The sequence below is a fragment of the Oncorhynchus mykiss genome, chromosome 6 (assembly GCF_057628025.1).
Source record: "Oncorhynchus mykiss isolate SJ-2025 chromosome 6, ASM5762802v1, whole genome shotgun sequence".
Taxonomy (NCBI): domain Eukaryota; kingdom Metazoa; phylum Chordata; class Actinopteri; order Salmoniformes; family Salmonidae; genus Oncorhynchus; species Oncorhynchus mykiss.
Genome location: NC_143027.1, coordinates 57,627,318 through 57,647,660, shown reverse-complemented (window position 1 = coordinate 57,647,660; position 20,343 = coordinate 57,627,318). Strand labels below are relative to the sequence as shown.

Sequence of the window (20,343 nt, the reverse complement as noted above, 5' to 3'; positions counted from 1 at the left end):
AGGAGAGATGAAGTTGTGTGGAGTAGACTACGGTTTGGGCACACAGGTTTGAATGCCACCTTGTGGATGATAGGGAGACATGAAACGGGTGTGTGTGATGAGTGTTTACCGGAATGAGGTAGACAGAGAGGTTGTGTGACAGGGTTAGAGAGGCATGTTCGGGTGGTGTAGTGGGGGGAGACGAGAGGAGCGAAGTGGTGTCTAGGGGTCTATTTCACTTTCTTAGAGGAACGGGACTAATGAAGAAAATGTAATGTAGTTTGGCCGTGCCTGGCCTTCCAATCCAGTACAGTAGGTGGCGATGTATACGCCTTGAAAGTTGAATGCGATCCGCCAACCCAATCCCAAAGAAGACGGGCTGTCGTGTGTGAGGAAGTTACTTGTTCCACTACAGCCAAGATGAGCGCATTTAACAGCTTTTTGCTGAAGATTTCAGGTGAACTTGTTGGTGATCAATTGGAGAAAATGAAGTTCCTTTGTATTAAAGAAATAGGGAAAAATCGTCTCGAGAAGATGACCAGTGGTTTACAACTTTTCACGAGTTTAATGGAAAGAAATAAACTTGGACCTGACAACACGGTATTTCTAGTTTCGCTTTTGAAAGACATAGGTCGCCTAGATCTTGCAGACAAAATTGCCAACTGTGAAAGTCAATATGCTGGATCACCGAATGATCTTCCTAACGATGAGGAGCAAGGTAAAATAAGTGGTTATCCCCACTCCCGAATATTGATGGCAAAATGTTGACAAAGCATAGGCCATTTTTTTCTTGGGCTGCGACGCCTGTTTCAATAGATAAAAGGGAGGTGTTGCTTAGTCATTCTACAGAGGGAAGTGCCCTATATATTGTTGAATGCAAGAATATTTCAGAGAACATGACTTCATGTTATTTGGGGAACCCTGTCACAATTACTATGAAAGATATTAGGCTACATTGTCATTATCTTTCTGACATGATCTCCCATACAGTAAATGTTTGCCAGTGTAAATATAATATTTCCTCTGAGGGCAAATATAAAATGCAACTGTATGCCTCAGATAATGTATAGCCTACTGTATATAGTGCAGTGTGTTGGAAATATGACTTTTGTAGGAGACTTATTTACATTGCATGGCATCTTCTCTCTTCCCAGCAAAACTTGACATTGCAACCAAAGTGATCACTGACAACCTTGGAAGGAGGTGGCGAGCATATGGCCGTAAACTTGGTCTGCCAGAGGCCAAACTGGATCATATCGCACAGAAGCACCCTAATGACCTGGAGGAGCAAGTGGTGGAGCTTTTGAAGGAATGGCGGAAAATGCAGAAATCTGAGGCCAAAACAGACACTTTGATTAAGGCCCTTCGCTCCTGTGATCAGAACTACACTGCTGATCTGATACAGACAGAACTTGAAAAAACTTAAAGCCAATGGTAGACAGTGAAAGTGTGACAAACATTCATCTCTTCTCAGGCCTCTTATTTTGTTATTTACTCAATGGATTATATATTCATTGCTTTCCCAGTGATGTTGGTACGTTTATAAGATTCAGTAAATCACCACAATTTGTTTGCAATATTGGTATACCAGTATTCTCATGGACCAGTATAGTTTTATACATAGTAGCAAGTGCACTCTGGGTACATACGTTCCTGCTACGTACTGTAAGGGAATTTGGGAGAAACTTGATTGAACTATGGATATTATGAAATTGTATAGATAATGTGCATTCAAATTTGATATTGATGTATCCACTGTTGAGATTAGTACAATTTTGTTGAAAGAAGTCTTTCCCTCAAGCTGGTAAAAAATAATTGTCTACTTATGTAATACTTGTTTAAAGCATTAGAATACTTATATTTGGAGAACTGTATTGAAAGGAAGGATCAATACAGATTAAGCTTTTGATTTCAGTTGATCAGATGTTTATTGTGATTTATTAGAGGTTGCAGTCTTGATGTTTTGAGGCAAATTACATTCTAACAGTTCTACCACTAGAGGTCACTCTTACTCCTTCAGCGGAATGATCTTGAGTCCATCGGACATGAGACCACAGGTATCCAACTGTTTCTGTTGGGGGGAAATTATAATTTTGTTGATTATTTAATCATACACATAAAGCTATGTCCATTGTAATATATCCTCCCACCATCAATGTCACAATTCTCACAGTTATTAAGCTCTAGATATATTCAAGCTATATTAGCTCTGGGGAAGAGGCATCCAGGAGGTTGTAACGAGGATTTATGATCCATTCCAGCAGCCTTGGCCTAGATTGAATCATCCAAACCCAAGTACAGTAAGTTGTTCAGTGTGACAGTACTCACAGCAGCCATACAGCCTGTTCAGCCTGTCGATGTCGTTCTTGCTCATCTGAGTGGCCTCGCCGAAAGACACGTTGCTGTCGGGGATGGGCTCCATGGTGGGGCGGTTGTTCTTGGAGAAGGCGTACCTGTAACCACACCAAATCACAATGCAGCACAATTTAGGCCTACTCAACAATGTCACTGCTGAAGGTGCAATATAGCTTGGGCTGAATGAAAGCTCACAGGGATGGATGGTGTATTAGCACTTGCAATACAATAGGTGTCCACTCCAGACATATTTGTAATGATTATAAAGACATCATAGCTGACCTGTGGTACTGCATGACAGAGTTGTAGTCATAGGAAGTTCCCTGGTTCAGGGTGGCAATCTTTTCGAATGCGTACTTATACTCTGGAAAAACACAAGACAAAATGTTCACAGAGTTGGTAGGCTGCGTTTCAATCTACTTCATGAGCAAGGTCAGTAAGGGGATTTGATTAAGATGGCCCTGGTGCCCAGGTCTAAAGTGATTGCATTCATTTTGGAAACGGGCTGCCTCTACTCTGGCCAATGGCGTTTTGGGCTCAAATCAAAAGTGAAGCATGTTAAGCACGTGGAGTAATGTAGGATTCTGTGTTTTAACATGCAAATGTGATTGCTTTTAGTAAAAACGTTTTGGGCTCTATTCAGACCGTATTGCGGAAGTTCAGCATTACAGCATAATTTAAATGTAAAGGCAATATTCCTGTGTTAGCGGAGACTGGATTCACATATGTCGGCTCAATCGGAAATTACCATGACATTTCTAGCAATCAATCTATTATGCGTCAGCTACACAGATTGAATAGAGGCCAAGATCTGCCTTCCCAATGAAAACTAGTTTGACAAGTCAAACATATATTTTATGGAAAAGAGACCTAGGCCTATGTTTCTGAACGATGCATCATGCTGCCTTGTTGACAATAAGTCAAGAGGCTCAGATTATGGTTAGATTTCAGCAGGTCACGCCTCCCCACCGATTATCCATTATATTGACCAGATAGGCTACTCCATTGGCCACTCTTAACTCTAGCTACGCTAGGGATTTGAAGTTAGGGTTAAGGCTAAATTCAGGAGTTAGATTAAAGGGTTAAGGTTAGGAAAGGGGTTAGCTAAAAGGGTTAAGGTTAGGGGACGGGGGACCCTAACATGCTAAGAAGTTGCAAATTAGCTAAATATTAGTAAGTAGTTGAAATGTTGCTAAAATGCTAAAGTTGTCCGTGAGGAGATTCAAACACACCCACCCCATCCACCCGACCAAACACCCTCTTTTCGTATTTGCATTAAGTACCTTCTATCTTATGTAACCATACCAAACACAACATATCATAACTTGAGTGTCCCTGATTTGCATTTACTATGTTACGCCTAGTCTATGAGACCAGGCTGCCATTCTAGCCAATGAGAAGGCAGATACAAGTGTGACAACAGAGACAACTCTGATATAAAGTGTTTTTTCTCAAAATTGCCAGGATGTCATGTGTCCTACGTATATCATTACACTAATAACAACCTAAACATTACACAACTTCTACTTGATAAAATAAGCCACGCATAGCAAATAAGAAATTACATTTTTTGTTAACCAAATTCGACACTCTCATTGACCTCCATACAAGAACTTGCCACATGCAGGAGAAGACTCTTCTCTTCCTCTCTGGCCTCCCCGACCGGCTTCATCCAGTAACGTGACTGGCCATAGCCTGGTGCAACCTGGGCTAGCTTAATTGAATCCCCTCATTTGTTGAAAAGGCCATTCCTTTCAGCCTATCAGCATGTCTGAATGGAAATTTGGACTCTGACCCATCCCACTGTAGGTCAGAGTGGTTATCTTGTCAGCAGATAAAGAGGGAAGTGGCAAAAAGGATCAAAGTTGTTGATGAAGATAAGTAGTCTAATAATCCCTCGTTTCTTTTTGGAGTATGTTTCATCAGCATTGAAGTGTTTTTCGGAGCTCCAGCCACCCTAGTCATAGACTGTTCTCTTTGCTACCGCACGGTAAGCAGTACAGAAACGCCAAGTCGAGGTCCAAAAGGCTTCTGAACAGCTTCTACCCCCAAGCAATAAGACTGCTGAACAGCCAATTAAATGTCTACCTGGACTATTTGCATTGACCCCCCTCCCCCCCCACACACACACACATTTTGTTTTTACAATGCTGCTACTTACTCACTGTTCATTATCTATTATGCATGCATAGTCACTTTACCTACATGTACAGTACCAGTAAAATGATTGGACACAACTACTCATTCAAGGGTTTTTCTTTATTTTTACTATTTTATACATTGTAGAATAATAGTGAAGACATCAACACTATGAAATAAAACATATGGAAACATGTAGTGACCCCAAAAAGTGTTAAACAAATCAAAATACATGTTATATTTTAGATTCTTCAAAGTAGCCACCCTTTGCCTTGATGACAGCTTTGCACGCTCTTTGCATTAATCTCAACCAGCTTCATGATAACCACCAGCTCCATCACACCACCTCCTCCATGTTTGACGGTGGGAACCACACATGCAGAGATTATCCGTTCACCTACTCTGCGTCTCACAAAGACACAGCGGTTGGAACCAAACATCTCAAATTTGGACTCATCAGACCAAAGGACAGATTTCCACCGGTCTAATGTCCATTACTCGTGTGTGATGACCCAAGCAAGTCTCTTCTTCTTATTGGTGTCCTTTAGTAGTGGTTTCTTTGCAGCAATTCGACCATGAAGGTCTGATTCAAGCAATATTCTCTGAACAGTTGATGTTGAGATGTGTCTGTTACTTGAACTCTGTGAGGCATTTATTTGGGCTGCAATTTCTGAGGCTGGTAACTTCAAATCAAATCACAGTTTATTTGTCACCTGTGCCGAATACAACAGATGTAGACTTTACAGTGAAATGCTTACTTACAGGCTCTAACCAATAGTGCAAAAAATGTATTAGGTGAACAATAGGTAAGTAAAGAAATAAAAACAACAGTAAAAAGACAGTAGCGACAGTAAAAAGACAGAAAAACAGTAGCGAGGCTATAAAAGTACATACAGAGACCGGTTATTCAGGCTGATTGAGGTAGTATGTACATGTAGATATGGTTAAAGTGACTATGCATATATGATGAACAGAGAGTAGCAGTAGTGTAAAGAGGAGTTGGCGGGTGGTGGGTGGCGGGACACAATGCAGATAGCCTGATTAGCCAATGTGCGGGAGCACTGGTTAGTTGGGCCAATTGAGGTAGGGTGTACATATGTACATGAATGTATAGTTAAACTGACTGTGCATATATGATAAACAGAGTAGCAGCAGCGTAAAAGAGGGGTTGGGGGGGCACACAATGCAAATAGTCTGGGTAGCCATTTGATTACCTGTTCAGGAGTCTAATGGCTTGGGGGTAAAAACTGTTGAGAAGCCTTTTTTTCCTAGACTTGGCACTCTGGTACCGCTTCCCATGAGGTAGTAGAGAGAACAGTCTATGACTGGGGTGGCTGGGGTAAATTTTTAGGGCTTCTTCTGACACCACCAGTGTGGAGGTCCTGGATGGTAGGCAGCTTAGCCCCAGTGATGTACTCGGTCCTCCTTTTCCTGTAGACCACAATCATCTCCTTAGTCTTGGTTACGTTGAGGGATAGGTTGTTATTCTGGCACCACACGGCCAGGTCTCTAACCTCCTCCCTATAGGCTGTCTCGTCGTTGTAGGTGATCAGGCCTACTGTTGTGTCGTCTGCAAACTTAATGATGGTGTTGGAGTCGTGCCTGGCCATGCAGTCGTGGGTGAACATGGAGTACAGGAGGGGACGCACACATCAAACTTATATATTGCAGTAGAGGTAACTTCCTTTCCTGTGGCGGTCCTCATGAGAGATTGTTTCATGGCGCTTAATGGTTTTTGTGTCTGCACTTGAAGAAACTTTCAAAGTTCTTGAAATTTTCCCGGATTGACTGACCTTGATGTCTTAAAGTAATGATGGACTGATGTTTGTCTTTGCTTATTTGAGCTGTTCTTGCCATAATATGGACTTGGTCTTTTACCAAATAGGGCTACCTTCTGTATACCACCCATACCTTTTCACAACACAACTGATTGGCTCAAATGCATCAAGAAGGAAAGAAATTCCACAACTGAACTTTTAACAAGGCACACCTGTTAATTGAAATGCATTCCAGGTGACTACCTCATGAAACTGGTTGAGAGAATGCCAAGAGTGTACAAAGCTGTCATCAACACAAAGGGCGGCTACTTTGAAGAATCTAAAATCTAAAATATATTTAGATTTGTTTAACACTTTTTTAGTTACAAAATAATTTTGTATGTGTTATTTCATAGTTTTGATGTCTTCACTTATATTCTACAATGTATAAAATAATGAAATAAAGAAAAACCCTTGAATGAGTAGGTGTGTCCAAACTTTTGACTGGTACTGTGATTGATTCCTCAACTCCTTGACTCCCATTTCTGAGTGTCAAGATTCGATTCTGCTAGGAATCGACTCTTGAGATTCAGCATTTTTGAAAGGGAGGAGACTGATTAGTTGCAGTACTTCTGAGGGGTACACTATAGGCTGGTTGGTAACCAGGCAGACAGTCAGAACCGTTCACTAGGCCTATCTATCATCAATAAAAAGCTGTATCTCGCAATGGAATGCTGTATGTTGCAATTTCTTGGCTTGCAACTTCTCGCAACTTCAATAAAGCAGGGCCTATCATCAATGAATAGGCTAGGATATTCTACATGCAACAGACTGAAGACTGAACACACGCCCCCATCATTAGCAAAGAGAAAGAGCAGGTGAACCAGCGTGAGGGAGAACGGAAGGGGGCAAGCAGAAAGAACCATGCGCATGTCTTGGTAATTTTTATCTCGCAATGTCTTGTCTTGAATGCCTCGTAAATTCACCAAAGTACCCTTAAGTTCATGTCTTTCTTTGCGGTTGAGATTGGGAACCTATCTGGGATAGCTGAAGCCAAATTGCTAGGTGGCTAGTAGTATTACGGCGAAACAATAACAAAGAAAATGATTGAAGACATTACCATTATTATTTACAAAAGGCCAAATCTGAGCTTCAGTGGCCTGCCCACCATTATCCAATGAGGTTGCAGGGCTGCACAACAGCTCAGTGGACACAAGGGGGGTGAGAGAGAGAGAGATATGACGTGGTACACATATCTGCACATATGTGACATAGGATGCAATTTTCGGGTCCCACTTTTGGCTCCTAAGTGCTACTTTAAGAACTGAACTCTTAGAAAAAAGGGTTCTTCCGCTATCCCCATTGAAGAACCCTTTTTGGTTCCAGATAGAACACTTTTTGTTCCCGGTAGAACTCTTTTGGGTTCCATGTAGAACCCTCTGTGGAAAGTGTTCTACGTGGAACTCAAAAGGGTTCTGCCTGGAACCAAAAAAGGTTCTTCAAAGGGTTCTCCTATGGGGACAGCCGAAGAACCCTTTTAGATTCTAGATTGCACCTTTTTTCCTAAGAGTGTACTGGCTAAAAACTATACAATAGTACCTTCATCAATAAGTGCATTGATGATGTCATCCCCACAGTGACTGTACGTACCCCAACCAGAAGCCATGCATTACAGGCAACATTCGCACTGAGCTAATGGGTAGACCTGCCACTTTCAAGATGCGGACACTAATAGGAAATCCCGCAATGCCCTCCGACAAACCATCAAACAGGCAAAGCTTCAATACAGGACTAAGATTGAATCCTACAACACCAGCTCTGACGCTCGTCAGATGTGGCAGGGCTTGCAAACCATTACGGACTACTAAGGGAAGCCCAGCCGCGAGATACCCAGTTGAGCTAAATTACTTCTATGCGTGCTTTGAGGCAAGTAACACTGAAGCATGCATGAGAGTACCAGCTGTTCCAGATGACTGTGTGATCACGCTCTCCATAGCCGATATGAGTAAGAGCTTTAAACAGGTCAACATTCACAAGGTTGCGGTGCCAGAGGGATAACCAGGACGTGTACTCGGAGCATGCGCTGACCAACTGGCAAGTGTCTTCACTGACATTTTCTGTAATACCTACATGTTTCAAACAGACCAGCATAGTCCCTCTGCCCAAGAACACCAAGATAACCTGCCTAAATGACTACCGACCCATATCACTCACGTCTGTAGCCATGAAGTGCTTTGAAAGGCTGGTCATGGGAAAGGCCTGATCACAGACAGCGAAAGACTGTTCATTTGAAAGGCTTGATCACAGATAATGATGAGACAGCCTATAAGGAGAAGGTCAGAGACCTGGCAGTGTGGTGACACGGCTTTAGCAGCTACCTGTGTACTAAACAGAAATGAACAACAACTGTAATATCATCTATAGGCCTCAAATTTGGAGTCTATAGATTACACTAATGTTACAGCTGGACAAACAAAAAGTAAAAGTAGGCATACTGACAAGTCATGTGCAACCCCAATGAAGTCACACATTGAAATCCCCGGTGTCTATTGTTAGACTTATCAGTGAGATAGAGGCACTCCATTTATTATCATTAGAAATGAATGTCAGTGAAAGGGAAACAGAATAAAGGCATGAAATCAAACCATCAATGATGTTCTCCCAGACGACACGGATGTGGTTGTCACGGTCGCTGCGGGTCTGCTCATGGTTAAAGCCCAGGGCGTGGAGGAGCTCATGCTGGACGGTGCTGTGGTACAGGCAGCCCTGACGGGCCAGGGACACAGTCTGGGCATTACCCCGACGGCCAACATAAGAGTAGCACCTGGGAAGAAGAGCAGAGGAGGGTCAAGGTGCCCAAATCCAATGCCAGAAATAGGGCCTTCCCTAATCATCTAGTTTATTGTAAAGGTTTTAGGAAACCTCAGGGTAATGGGTTCATAAGAGATGAATGGTGGTGGGGATCACCTGACAGTGCAGGTTTGCAAAACCAATAATTGTATGGATTATGATCTTCAAAGGGAAATTTCATGAACTATGTGTTGATGTGACGTTATAATTGTTTAAGGATGTTATTGAAATTCTAGGCAGAAATTCTAGGATCAAGGCAGACCATTAAATCCAATGTCAGAAAATATCCTAATTATGTATGTAGTCAGTTCAGTAATGCTGCGTTCATAAGCAAGTGGGAGGTGGGAATTTACCAGTTGTGAGGTCATGAATACCAGTTGGATGCATTTACAGGCTTTGAACTCGTTGAGAAACCCTGATTGGCTAATGGCCAACAACTTGTGTAAACCATAAACTAAAAGTGCAGCTATCGTGCTTGTAAACTAATTATAGTGTTCAAAAACCATATTCATAGATTGCTTTTTATAAATAAGGTTTTGTCGTCTCCACTTCCCACTTGGTTATGAACGCAGCATAACGTTCAGAAAACTTCAGGCTAATGAAAGATAAAGGTAAATCATGAAGGATAAAGGAAACGGGCATGTTTGCAAAAACAATTATTGTATGGATGATCCTCAAAGGGAAATTCAATGAATAATGTGATGATTTAATATTCTAATTGTTTAACGATGTTATTTAAATTCAGGCTCACCCGCTGCGATTCTCAATGCTGAGGTAGTCCCTCTCATTCTGGCGCTGGAAGAAGCGGATGCAGGTGGTTTCGGCGAAGGAGTCCAGACCCCGCAGGATGATGGCTACTTCGCGAGATGCTGTTGTAGAGATCAAATGAACAACAACCGATAGTGAAAGTGTTGCATCGCTTGTGCAATATCTCAACATATGAAATGAAATGTACACGAAAGTGAACACTTACAGAAGTGGTTGGCAATGACGTAGGGCACCCAGATGTTTCCGTCACTGTACTTTTGCCACAGACATCCGCGGGCGGTGCAGGGGTCAGCGTTCTTCTCCGAGGGCATGGCAATGTCTCCCATCAGAGTAGGCTCATCGGCTTCGGGGGCTTGAGAATAGAACACGTAGAACAGGTTACTCTGAGGGTTAGTAAAAAAAAAAGCTCTTTAATCCATGAGCATTGAACATAGTGCCAACTTACTGAGATCCCTGTTGGCTCTGACCAGCAGCTCACCAACAGAGAGGTCAGCCGACGTGTCTTCCTCAGCAACATTCTCTGTAAAATGAACATCGGATCCGTTAAGTCTGCTAAATCATGACATGACATTGTTAATATTTGTCATATGGTTGGAAATGTGGGCTGGTGCCAAAATAGTTTTAGTTCATCTCACCTTTAGACTTCGGGGGAACAACATGAAATAAGACAGACAATGACAAAGTAGAATACAAATGAAATGAATGTAAAGTGTATGAACTTTATAAAGAACACACAGCATGAATATATTTATTGTGTGAAGTTTTTTTTAAGGTCACCGCAGGGATGGACAAAAATGACAGAATACAATTACAAAATACCCTAAAGACCAACCAAATAAATTACAACAAACGTTTGCATCATTTTAGCAAGTAGCCCCTTAATGGTTCCAGAAATGTTTTACTTGCTATGACTGTGATTGTGTTTTTTTTATCTGCCTTAGTTCAATCCACTACCTGTAAGTCGCTCTGCATAAGAGTGTCCGCTAAATAATTCAAATGTAAATGTACAAATGAACAACTGAAAAGCAAACCGTATTTGTATTGGCCTTGTTTCAGGGCAACGCTCATAAGAATAACACTAGGTATGCTTTGCAAGTGTTCATTTCTACGTCAACATGAACATTTTGGCCATTTAACAGACATCTCACAATATAGTGCCATCCAAGCAAACCAAAACTCACTCTGTGCAAGTTCTCATAACGCAAAAACTGTCCAGTTGTGCTGATAATTATAGAATGTTTGTATAAATCACTCACCTGAGGTTGCCAGAACGTTCCTAGAATGCATTTTGTCTGTTGTGTAAAGGTTCCCAGAATGTTTTATTAGGTTGTGGGTACAGTCTGGTGAGAAGATTTTTGGAACATCACAAAAGATATGTTCTTTTGCAGCTGTGCTGACATTCAGATCATGTTCATATCAGGGTGCACAAAACATTCCTTTGATGTTGCAAGAATGTTAACAGGACAGCCTTTCTGAGCTCTTTAAAGGTTGCCTGAACATTTAATCAGGTTGTGGGAACAGTGTGGGTACATTACAAAATATACTCAGTTGTGATGATATTCATGCAATGTTTAAGTTAGATTGCACAAGACATTCCTATAAGGTTGTACGAATGTTGACAGAACACCTGTTCTTTAAATGTTCTTAGAATATTTAATTAAGTTATGGGAGTTGTCTGGGATGTTTACTTTAAGCATTCAGTCTTTATACGTTCCGACCAGCAAAATAAAGTTAGGAAACCGTTTGAACCCCAAAAATATAATGGTTTATATGATTAGTTTCTGTTCCTTTTCAAACCTCTGAAGTATGTATAGTTTTACATTTAGCTCAACATTATATTTCTCCACCAATCAGTGCGGTTAGAGCAGCTTGCTGGAGTGGGCAAGCTATAGTTGTTTACATGCATTGGACAGACAAGTGTAGGGTGTGAGATGCGGCTGCAATTTTGCAGGTTGGGAGAGAGCAAGAGAGGGTGGAGGAGGTGTGAAACATGATAACGATAGTATCCTTAACTAGCATTAAAAACGTAAATCCATTCTTCTCTAATTAAATATCTCTCTCCCTAATTTCTGAATCACACTTGTAATGTCAGTAGGCTACAGTAGCCTATGCTTCAGAGGGGGAGGGGAAGGTAGCCTACACACACACCCACTGGCAAAGATTTTCAGCTGGTAGGCAGACAATGGAATATGTTTTTGAGTGACAAGAGTAAGGGCTTTGCATGGAAGCTTTGTTGTGTTTTTTGTGAGACTGGAAAAAATAGATTTTAATAACACTATTAACTGTTTTCCATGCTTTTAAAATAATGGTGTTGTTCCAAAACAGTATACAGTTGTGGCCAAAAGTTTTGAGAATGACACAAATATTAATTTTCACAAAGTCTGCTGCCTCAGTTTGTATGATGGCAATTTGCATATACTCCAGAATGTTATGAAGAGTGATCAGATGAATTGCAATTCATTGCAAAGTCCCTCTTTGCCATGCAAATGAACTGAATCTCCCAAAAACATTTCCACAGCATTTCAGCCCTGCCACAAAAGGACCCGCTGACATCATGTCAGTGATTCTCTCGTTAACACAGGTCTAAGTGTTGACGATGACAAGGTTTAAGATCAATTTCATGCTGATTGAGTTCGAATAACAGACTGGAAGCTTCAAAAAGAAGGTGGTGCTTGGAATCATTGTTCTTCCTCTGTCATCCATGGTTACCTGCAAGGAAACATGTGCAGTCATCATTGCTTTGCACAAAAAGGGCTTCACAGGCAAGGATATTGCTGCCAGTAAGATTGCACCTAAATCAGCCATTTATCGTATCATCAAGAAATTCAAGGAGAGCGGTTCAATTGTTGTGAAGAAGGCTTCATGGTTCCTTAGAAATTCCAGGAAGCGCCAGGACCGTCTCCTAAAGTTGATTCAGCTGCGGGATCGGGGCACCACCAGTACAGAGCTTGCTCAGGAATGGCAGCAAGCAAGTGTGGGTGCATCTGAACGCACAGTGAAGTGAAGACTTTTGGAGGATGGCCTGGTGTCAAGAAGGGCAGCAAAGAAGCCACTTCTCTCCAGGAAAAACATCAGGGACAGACTGATATTCTGCAAAAGGTACAGGGATTGGACTGCTGAAGACTCTAGTAAAGTCATTTTCTCTGATGAATCCCCGTTCTGATTGTTTGGGGCATCCGGAAAAAAGCTTGTTTGGAGAAGACAAGGTGAGCGCTACCATCAGTCCTGTGTCATGTCAACAGTAAAGCATCCTGAGACCATTCATGTGTGGGGTTGCTTCTCAGCCAAGGGAGTGGGCTCACTCACAATTTTGCCTAAGAACACAGCCATGAATAAAGAATGGTACCAACACATCCTCCGAGAGCAACTTCTCCCAACCAGCCAGGAACAGTTTGGTGACGAACAATGTCTTTTCCAGCATGATGGAGCACCTTGCCATAAGGTAAAAGTGATAACTAAGTAGCTCAGGGAACAAAACATCAATATTTTGGGTCCATGGCCAGGAAACTCCCCAGACCTTAATCCCATTGAGAACTTGTGGTCAATCCTCAGGAGGCAGGTGGACAAACAAAACTCCACAAATTCTGACAAACTCCAAGTATTGATTATGCAAGAATGGGCTGCCATCAAGTGGCCTAGAAGTTAATTGACAGCATGCCAGGGCGGATTGCAGAGGTCTTGAAAAAGAAGGGTCAACAATGCAAATATTGACTCTTTGCATCAACTTCATGTAATTGTCAATAAAAGCCTTTGACACTTATGAAATGCTTGTAATTATACTTCAATATTCCATAGTAAAAAATATCTAAAGACACTGAAGCAGCAAACTTTGTGGAAATGAATATTTGTGTCATTCTCAAAACTTTTGGTCACAACTGTAGATCACTTGCATTCCAGGTTGTGATTCTGTTCCTCTGAAAATGTCTTTCTGTTACGGTTTTCTGTTCTGTTCCCTGAACCGGTTCCAACCCCTGGTTGGAAGGTTAGTGTACATAGAATTATAATAGGGATAATAGTGTACAATAAAAGGCTATACCCTTGTCTATTGCCTACACTAACCATGGTACTGTGTGATGACAAGGGCAAGTATTGCACCATGAGTAGGGTTCAAACTGTTACGGCTTGGTCTGCGCTCTGCTCGAAAATGATTTCATTAGACAACATGCCTTTTTTTATATTATCAACTGTTATAATGGTCCTCAGCAATGAAACAAATCAAGTTAAACCAAACAATGTAATTCAATTGAATGATAATGTGGGCAATACAGCAGAAGGGAACTAACAGTAAATTGGCAGTTGAATATGCGTGGTTAGGCCTACAGAGAATCGATATTGACAGTGGCTAATATTTAATATGATAGAAATATGAAACAAAGGAACTCAGGGTAGCCTATAAATAAGACATTCGAGAGTGCTCATCCCTACAAGTTAAAAGGTAATTCAATAAAAATTCTGCATAATGGCACAGCATTTAAAAAAATGTACTGTGGGAAAGTTGATATGTTGATATGTATCAGTTCTACATTTCTCTGGTAGAATCAGGAAGTTACGATTTCTTCTGTATCTTCTGCTCATTGTGTACCACACAGTCTAGCATTCATAGTGAATGCAGATACCACCTGCTAGATGGGGGTGCCCACAAACGTGGATAATTGTTTACTTCGAACGACCAACACAATAATCTCAGAACTTCTCTTGGCAATATTATTTTTTTAATGTTTATATTCCACTAACGTTTGTCATCATGCCCGTGTGGTGTTCTGTGTCTGGCAGTGCTAATTACCAGAGGTGTGGACTCGAGTCACATGACTTGGACTTGGACGTGACATGACTTGCATCTCGACTTTGACTTTAACACCAATGACTCGTGACTTAACTTGGACTTGAGCCTTTTGACTCGACCTGACTTGATACCCTCCCCAAGCCCAAATATTATAAATAATGCTATTTTTAAAAAGTGTGCAGCGCATCAACTCTTAACGGGTTACAGTTTGAATCGGACAGCAGCCAATCAAATTGTGCCAGCTGAGAAAAAGTTGCGTGTGGCAGTGCAGAGGAACGTCGGCGGGTGAATTCAGATGGAGCCCTTGGAAAGATGATACCCCAAATTATTATTTTTGGATATAAAGACGACGCTGTATCAACAACAAAACGGATTGCACCTTGCAAAACATGCGGGAAGAAAATTACAGATGGAGGCCAACAATTTCCAACTTTGTTTGACATTTGAAGCTGCACAAAGAACGGTAAGTCGTAGCTAATATAGCCGACAGCTGTATAATTTATAACTTTACTAGTGTAGCATGTAGGCTAATGAAAAAAACAATGAGCCTCCACACAGTCAGCCAGTGCGGGAACATGATCATTGCACCCAAGATTGAGCTACAACTGGCTAGGCAGTTGGCAGCCTGCCAGTGGCTTGAGGCTGACCACCAATCCAAACTCATCTTTCGGCATGTCCAGCCCAGCTATTATCTCAGCCAATCATGACTAGCGGGAAGGTTCCAGTCTTTTTCCGGAGCTGAAACTAACTAGGCTCGTAATTTAACAATTTTATTCTTATTTACAGATGGCATACAAGTTTGCCAAAAAATGCATTTTGATTAAAAAAGAAAATATATATATTAAGTTCAAATGCCTCTCCTGTGAAGTAGTTACACGCGACATACACATAGTTTCCTGAAACGGGTCACATATTGCCATGGCTATATACTGAAAAAGAAGATGTAAGAGACCTTCCCTGGTGGTGAAGAGGCTGAAAGACCTGGCTTGGGAAAGAAACCTCACATGTGTAGATTGTCAACATATGTGCAAAAAATATGATTGTGTTTGTATGATGTAAAAAATGTATATATAGGCAAGTCAGTTGAGACAAATTCTTATTTACAATGACGGCCTACCCCAGACGACACTGGGCCGATTGTCTGCCTTCCTATGGGACTCCCAATCACAGCCGGATGTGATACAACCTGGATTTGAATCTGGGACTGTAGTGGCACATCTTGCACTGAGATGCTGTGATGTTCAAGTTTTTATATTTACGGATAGCCAAGGGCACAGTTCAACACTCAGACATAATTTACCAACAAAGCATTTGTGTTTAATGAGTAGGGAGGCAGTAGGCATGACTATGTGTGTTTTCTTTATATATGAATTCCTGCCCTGCTAAGCATTCAAAATGTAACAAGTACTTTTGGGTGTCAGGGAAAATGTAAGGAGTAAAAAGTACGTTATTTTCTTTGGGAATGTATTCGAGTAAATGTAAAAGTTGTCAAAAAATATAAATAGTCAAGTGATGTATAGATGCCCCAAAAAACTACTTAAGTAGTACTTTAAAGTATTTTTACTTAAGTACTTTACACCACTGATATTCCAACATGCTTTAAGGAGCTACAAATTTGAATGCTGAGAATGCAGTGGTAAATATAACATTTTCTAAATGTTCAAAGTAAAGTGTATATTGCGTGAACATCAATAGAATATTATGTTAAACCTAAAACAAATATGCTATGAACATCATAAAAACGGCATGACTTGTTTGAAAATTGTGGAACAATGTGGTAATGTTCGTGCAACCTTCGTGAATAGCACAATCATATTTTTGCAACATCCCAGACAAGTCCCATAACTTAATTAAATCTTCTGCAAACTTTTAAATAACTTAGACCAAGTGTTCTGTTAACAGTTTTACAACATTAGCGTAATATCCTAGGCAAAATAACTTCTACATTGTATGAATGTCATCACAACTGAGCATATTTTGTGTTTTGGGAACCTATCTCTTGTCATAGCTACACATGATTTGTTCTGGGAACGTTCTTGTAACATCAGGTGAATGTTTTTTTGCACCCTTTAAAAAAAAAGTTACCTTTATTTAACCAGGAAAAGCCCATTGAGACCCAGAGTCTCTTTTTCAAGAGAGACCTGGCCAAGGAGGCAGCAATAATCAATACATTACATAATTAAAACATACAACAACATGATCCAGCCTAAAAAAAAGCATTTACACTCCTCCGTTACAGCGTCTCCCTAAAACAAACATTGTATAATCCTCCACACAACTGAACAGTTTTTGTATTTTGGGTGCATATATTTTGTGATGTTCCCATAATGTTCCGACCAGACTGTTCCCACAACCTAAAGATATATTCTGGAAACCTTTAAAGAACAGACTAAATGTCTTCCGGGAACATTCTTGTAACATCAGGGGAATGTTTTTTGCAATAAAATGAACATTGTAGAATGACTCGCACAACTAGACAGTTTTTGTGATTTGGGAACCTATCTCCTGTCACAACTTCACATTATTCCCACAACCTAAAGAGATATGTTTAGGATTTCTTTTGTCAATTTTTTTATATTTTTACCCCCTTTTTCTATTTTGTCTCATCGCTGCAACTCTCCAACGGCTCGGGAGGCGAAGGTTGAGTCATGGTTCCTCTGAAACATGACTCAACTAACCGTGCTTCTCAACTAACCGTGCTTCTTCCGCTTAACCCGGAAGGCAGCCGCATCAATGTGTAGGAGGATACACCGTTCAACTGACGACCTGGGTCAGCCTGCAGGCGCCTGGCCGGCCACAATGAGTCACTAGAGCACGATGAGCCAAGTAAATTGTGTTCTATTGTGTTATTGACTGTACGCTTGTTTATTCCATGTGTAAAAATGGAAATTGGAAATTAAAAATTGGTGGAGTGCTGCAGAGATGGTTGTCCTTCTGGATGGTTCTCCCATCTTCACAGAGAAACTCTAAAGCTCTGTCAGAGTGACCATCGGGTTCTTGGTCACCTCCCTGATCAAGCCCCTTCTTCCCTGATTGCTCAGTTTGGCCGGGCGTGGGCAACTCTAGGAAGAATCTTGGTGGTTACAAACTTCTTACATTTAATAATGATGGAGGCCACTGTGTTCTTTGGGACCTTCAATGCTGCAGAACGTTTTTGGTACCCTTCCCCAGATCTGTGCCTCAACACAATCGTGTCTTGGAGCTCTACGGACAATTCCTTCGACTTCATGGATTGGTTTTTGCTCTGACATGCACTGTCAACTTTGGAACCTGAGACGGGTGTGTGCATTTCCAAATCATGTCCAATCAATTGAATTTACCACAGGTGGACTCCAATCAAGTTGTAGAAACATCTCAAGGATGATCAATGGAAACAGAATGCAGCTGAGCTCAATTTCGAGTCTCATAGCAAAGGGAATGTTTATGTAAATAAGGTATTTCTGTTCTTTATTTTGAATACATTTCCCAAAATTTCTAAAAACCTGTTTTCGCTTTGTCATTATGGGGTATTGTTTGTAGATTGCTGAGAAAATAGTATTTAATAAATTTTAGAATAAGGCTGTAACGTAATAAAAAGGGAAAAAAGTAATTGGGTCTGAATACTTTCCGAAGACACTGTATATTACAAAATACTCAAAGGTAATGGAAATACTGTACGTATTTCAAATGCATTTAACAGAAATACTGCCATTCTCTGGGTCCCAGTAGGTCTGTGTTCCTTGGGTCCCAGTAGGTCCCAGTGTTGCTTTGGATATGCATTGACTGTTCGATCGTTTAGCAAAGCAGTCATTCTTATGGCATGATAGCTTCGTATCCTGTGTCACTTACCTCAGTCAGTTCCTCAGCCCAAGCAGAGGACACCAACATCAGAGCCAGGAGACCCACAGTGAACTTGAACACAAACATGGCAGCAAAAGGACTGTAGGATAAATACAACCACATAGGGAAAATCATTAAAACAAAGACACAATGTTAGTCATTGAAGCTCACTCACACAATACATAACACATTGCTTACCTCAGAGCTCCGAGAAAGTATGAGTGAAATAGCAGTAGTTAGGGTTGTTTTTTTATACTTTGTCCTCAGGCATATATACACGTAGATAACGGACCCCCAGATAAGGGAATATGAGCACAAAAATAGGCTGACAGTTGAGGACATTAGGTGGGAATTCTGCAGGAAATCCTTGAAACCGGTGTGAAACGTGACATGTGTGAGGTGTGGATGTCAACTTTTTTGTGTTCCTATGTTCGACCTTGAGGACTTCAAACCAGGTGCCTTTTTTCATATTCCGAAATAGTAGTTATACTTTGAGGTGTACGATTGTTTTTTTTTCTCAAAAAGTTGTTGGATCTTTTTCGTAATTTTCTCATTGAACAGAATACAACTTCTATTTAAATACACAACATGTTGGCAATCTCCAAAAGGCTGCTCCAATAACGCACTGTGAAGTCCTCTGATGTAATATCTGCTGCTGTGAAAGCCTTTGTTGGCAGCCCACGCGCTCCATTAGGTGTCAGCGTGTTCTCTCATTCAACATAGATGTTACATTACTCTTGTGCACATAGCGTAATCAAATGTTGTCTCTTATACGGTAGGCCTATGGATGGGGCTAGAAGTAGCTTGCTACATCCTTATTGTTGGGTTTGTTAAACTTTATTTCTCTCGAAGGTGGCCTGGTTTAGTCATTTGAATGTGTGCAAGAACACACTGGATAAGATTGTAACGGTTTCCAGCAAGGTCATAGAAGGGCAACCGACACAATCATAAGAGGTTTTTCACAAATAGACTTAAGTAGTTGGGAAAACAAATAGGCTACCATCCTTGACTGTACAGTGATTGTAACCTCCTCCCCTCATGTCATTGCTTCAGTCTTCCAAAATGCAAAAGTAACAGAACAATGGTTCATTTCCTTTATCCTGCGTAATAAAGGATTTTCTGTCTGTGGGTGTGGGAGTTGCTATAATGGAACCCTTTCACAACCACTATGAGAGATAATCTTTCCTTTTGATCTCACATACAGTAAATGTTTGCCCGTGTAAATAAAGCACCTGTAAAATAAAAGAAAACACAAAGATGGAACATATAATTGTATTAATTTATGAAGAATGTCTCTGAAATATTTTTTTTTTGTGGTGGTGATACACAGTACATTTACATTGTTGGTATCTTCTCTTTTTTCTAGAAAAACTTTGCAACATTGCAACCAAAGTAATCACTGACAACCTTAAAGAAGGTGGCAAGCATGGCCGTAAACTTGGCCTGCCAGAGGCCAAACTGGACCATATCGCACAGAAGCACCCTAATGACCCGGAGGAGCAAGTGTTGGAGCTTTTGAAGGATTGGCGAAAAATGCAGAAAGCTGAGGCCAAAACAGACACTTTGATAAAGGCCCTTCGCTCCTGTGATCAGAACTACACTGCTGATCTGATACAGACAGAACTGGAAAAACTTTATTTTGTTGTTTACTCTTTGGGTTAGGCTTGACCTGGGTTGGTTTTCTCAGGGGTTGGTTTTCTCAGTGGTTGGTTGTCATAGTCCTAATTACTCCCAAACTAAATGTCACCGTGTAATAATTTTAAGGGTGAAATGTGTGAATTCTTTGAAAGAACTATTTCAACTGGTCAATTAATGTCAGCATGACAAAACATAGAGGGTGAGGGGAATTAATGTGTTTTTTATAGGTACTTTCTTTGTAATATATGCATTTTG

The 20,343-nt window shown here is 40.9% G+C and overlaps 2 protein-coding genes across 2 annotated transcripts; one reads left to right on the top strand and one right to left on the bottom strand.

Annotated features, from left to right (window-relative positions):
* Positions 1-337: 337 nt before the first annotated feature.
* fadd (Fas associated via death domain) lies at positions 338-1,506 on the top strand. The gene is given in 3 exon segments (XM_021607004.3): positions 338-697; positions 1,134-1,396; positions 1,398-1,506. Coding segments are annotated over 3 exon segments (588 nt in total). The 5' UTR covers positions 338-399; the 3' UTR covers positions 1,425-1,506.
* Positions 1,507-1,882: 376 nt separating this feature from the next.
* Positions 1,883-18,808, bottom strand: LOC110526218 (low choriolytic enzyme). The gene is made up of 10 exons (XM_021607002.3): positions 18,649-18,808; positions 18,460-18,550; positions 10,484-10,490; positions 10,294-10,368; positions 10,054-10,200; positions 9,832-9,949; positions 8,876-9,054; positions 2,617-2,698; positions 2,308-2,432; positions 1,883-2,050 (listed from the first exon to the last, which is right to left on the bottom strand). Coding segments are annotated over exons 2-10 (813 nt in total). The 5' UTR covers positions 18,538-18,550; positions 18,649-18,808; the 3' UTR covers positions 1,883-2,048.
* Positions 18,809-20,343: the final 1,535 nt, after the last annotated feature.

Excerpts from the sequence above, each read along its gene's own strand:
- LOC110526218 (XM_021607002.3), bottom strand. The coding sequence starts at position 18,537 with ATGTTTGTGTTCAAGTTCACTGTGGGTCTCCTGGCTCTGATGTTGGTG. Across the intron at positions 9,950-10,053 it reads CGTCATTGCCAACCACTTCT|CATCTCGCGAAGTAGCCATC; the intron begins GTAAGTGTTCAC and ends TCTCTACAACAG. Across the intron at positions 2,433-2,616 it reads TCTGTCATGCAGTACCACAG|GTACGCCTTCTCCAAGAACA; the intron begins GTCAGCTATGAT and ends GTGTGGTTACAG.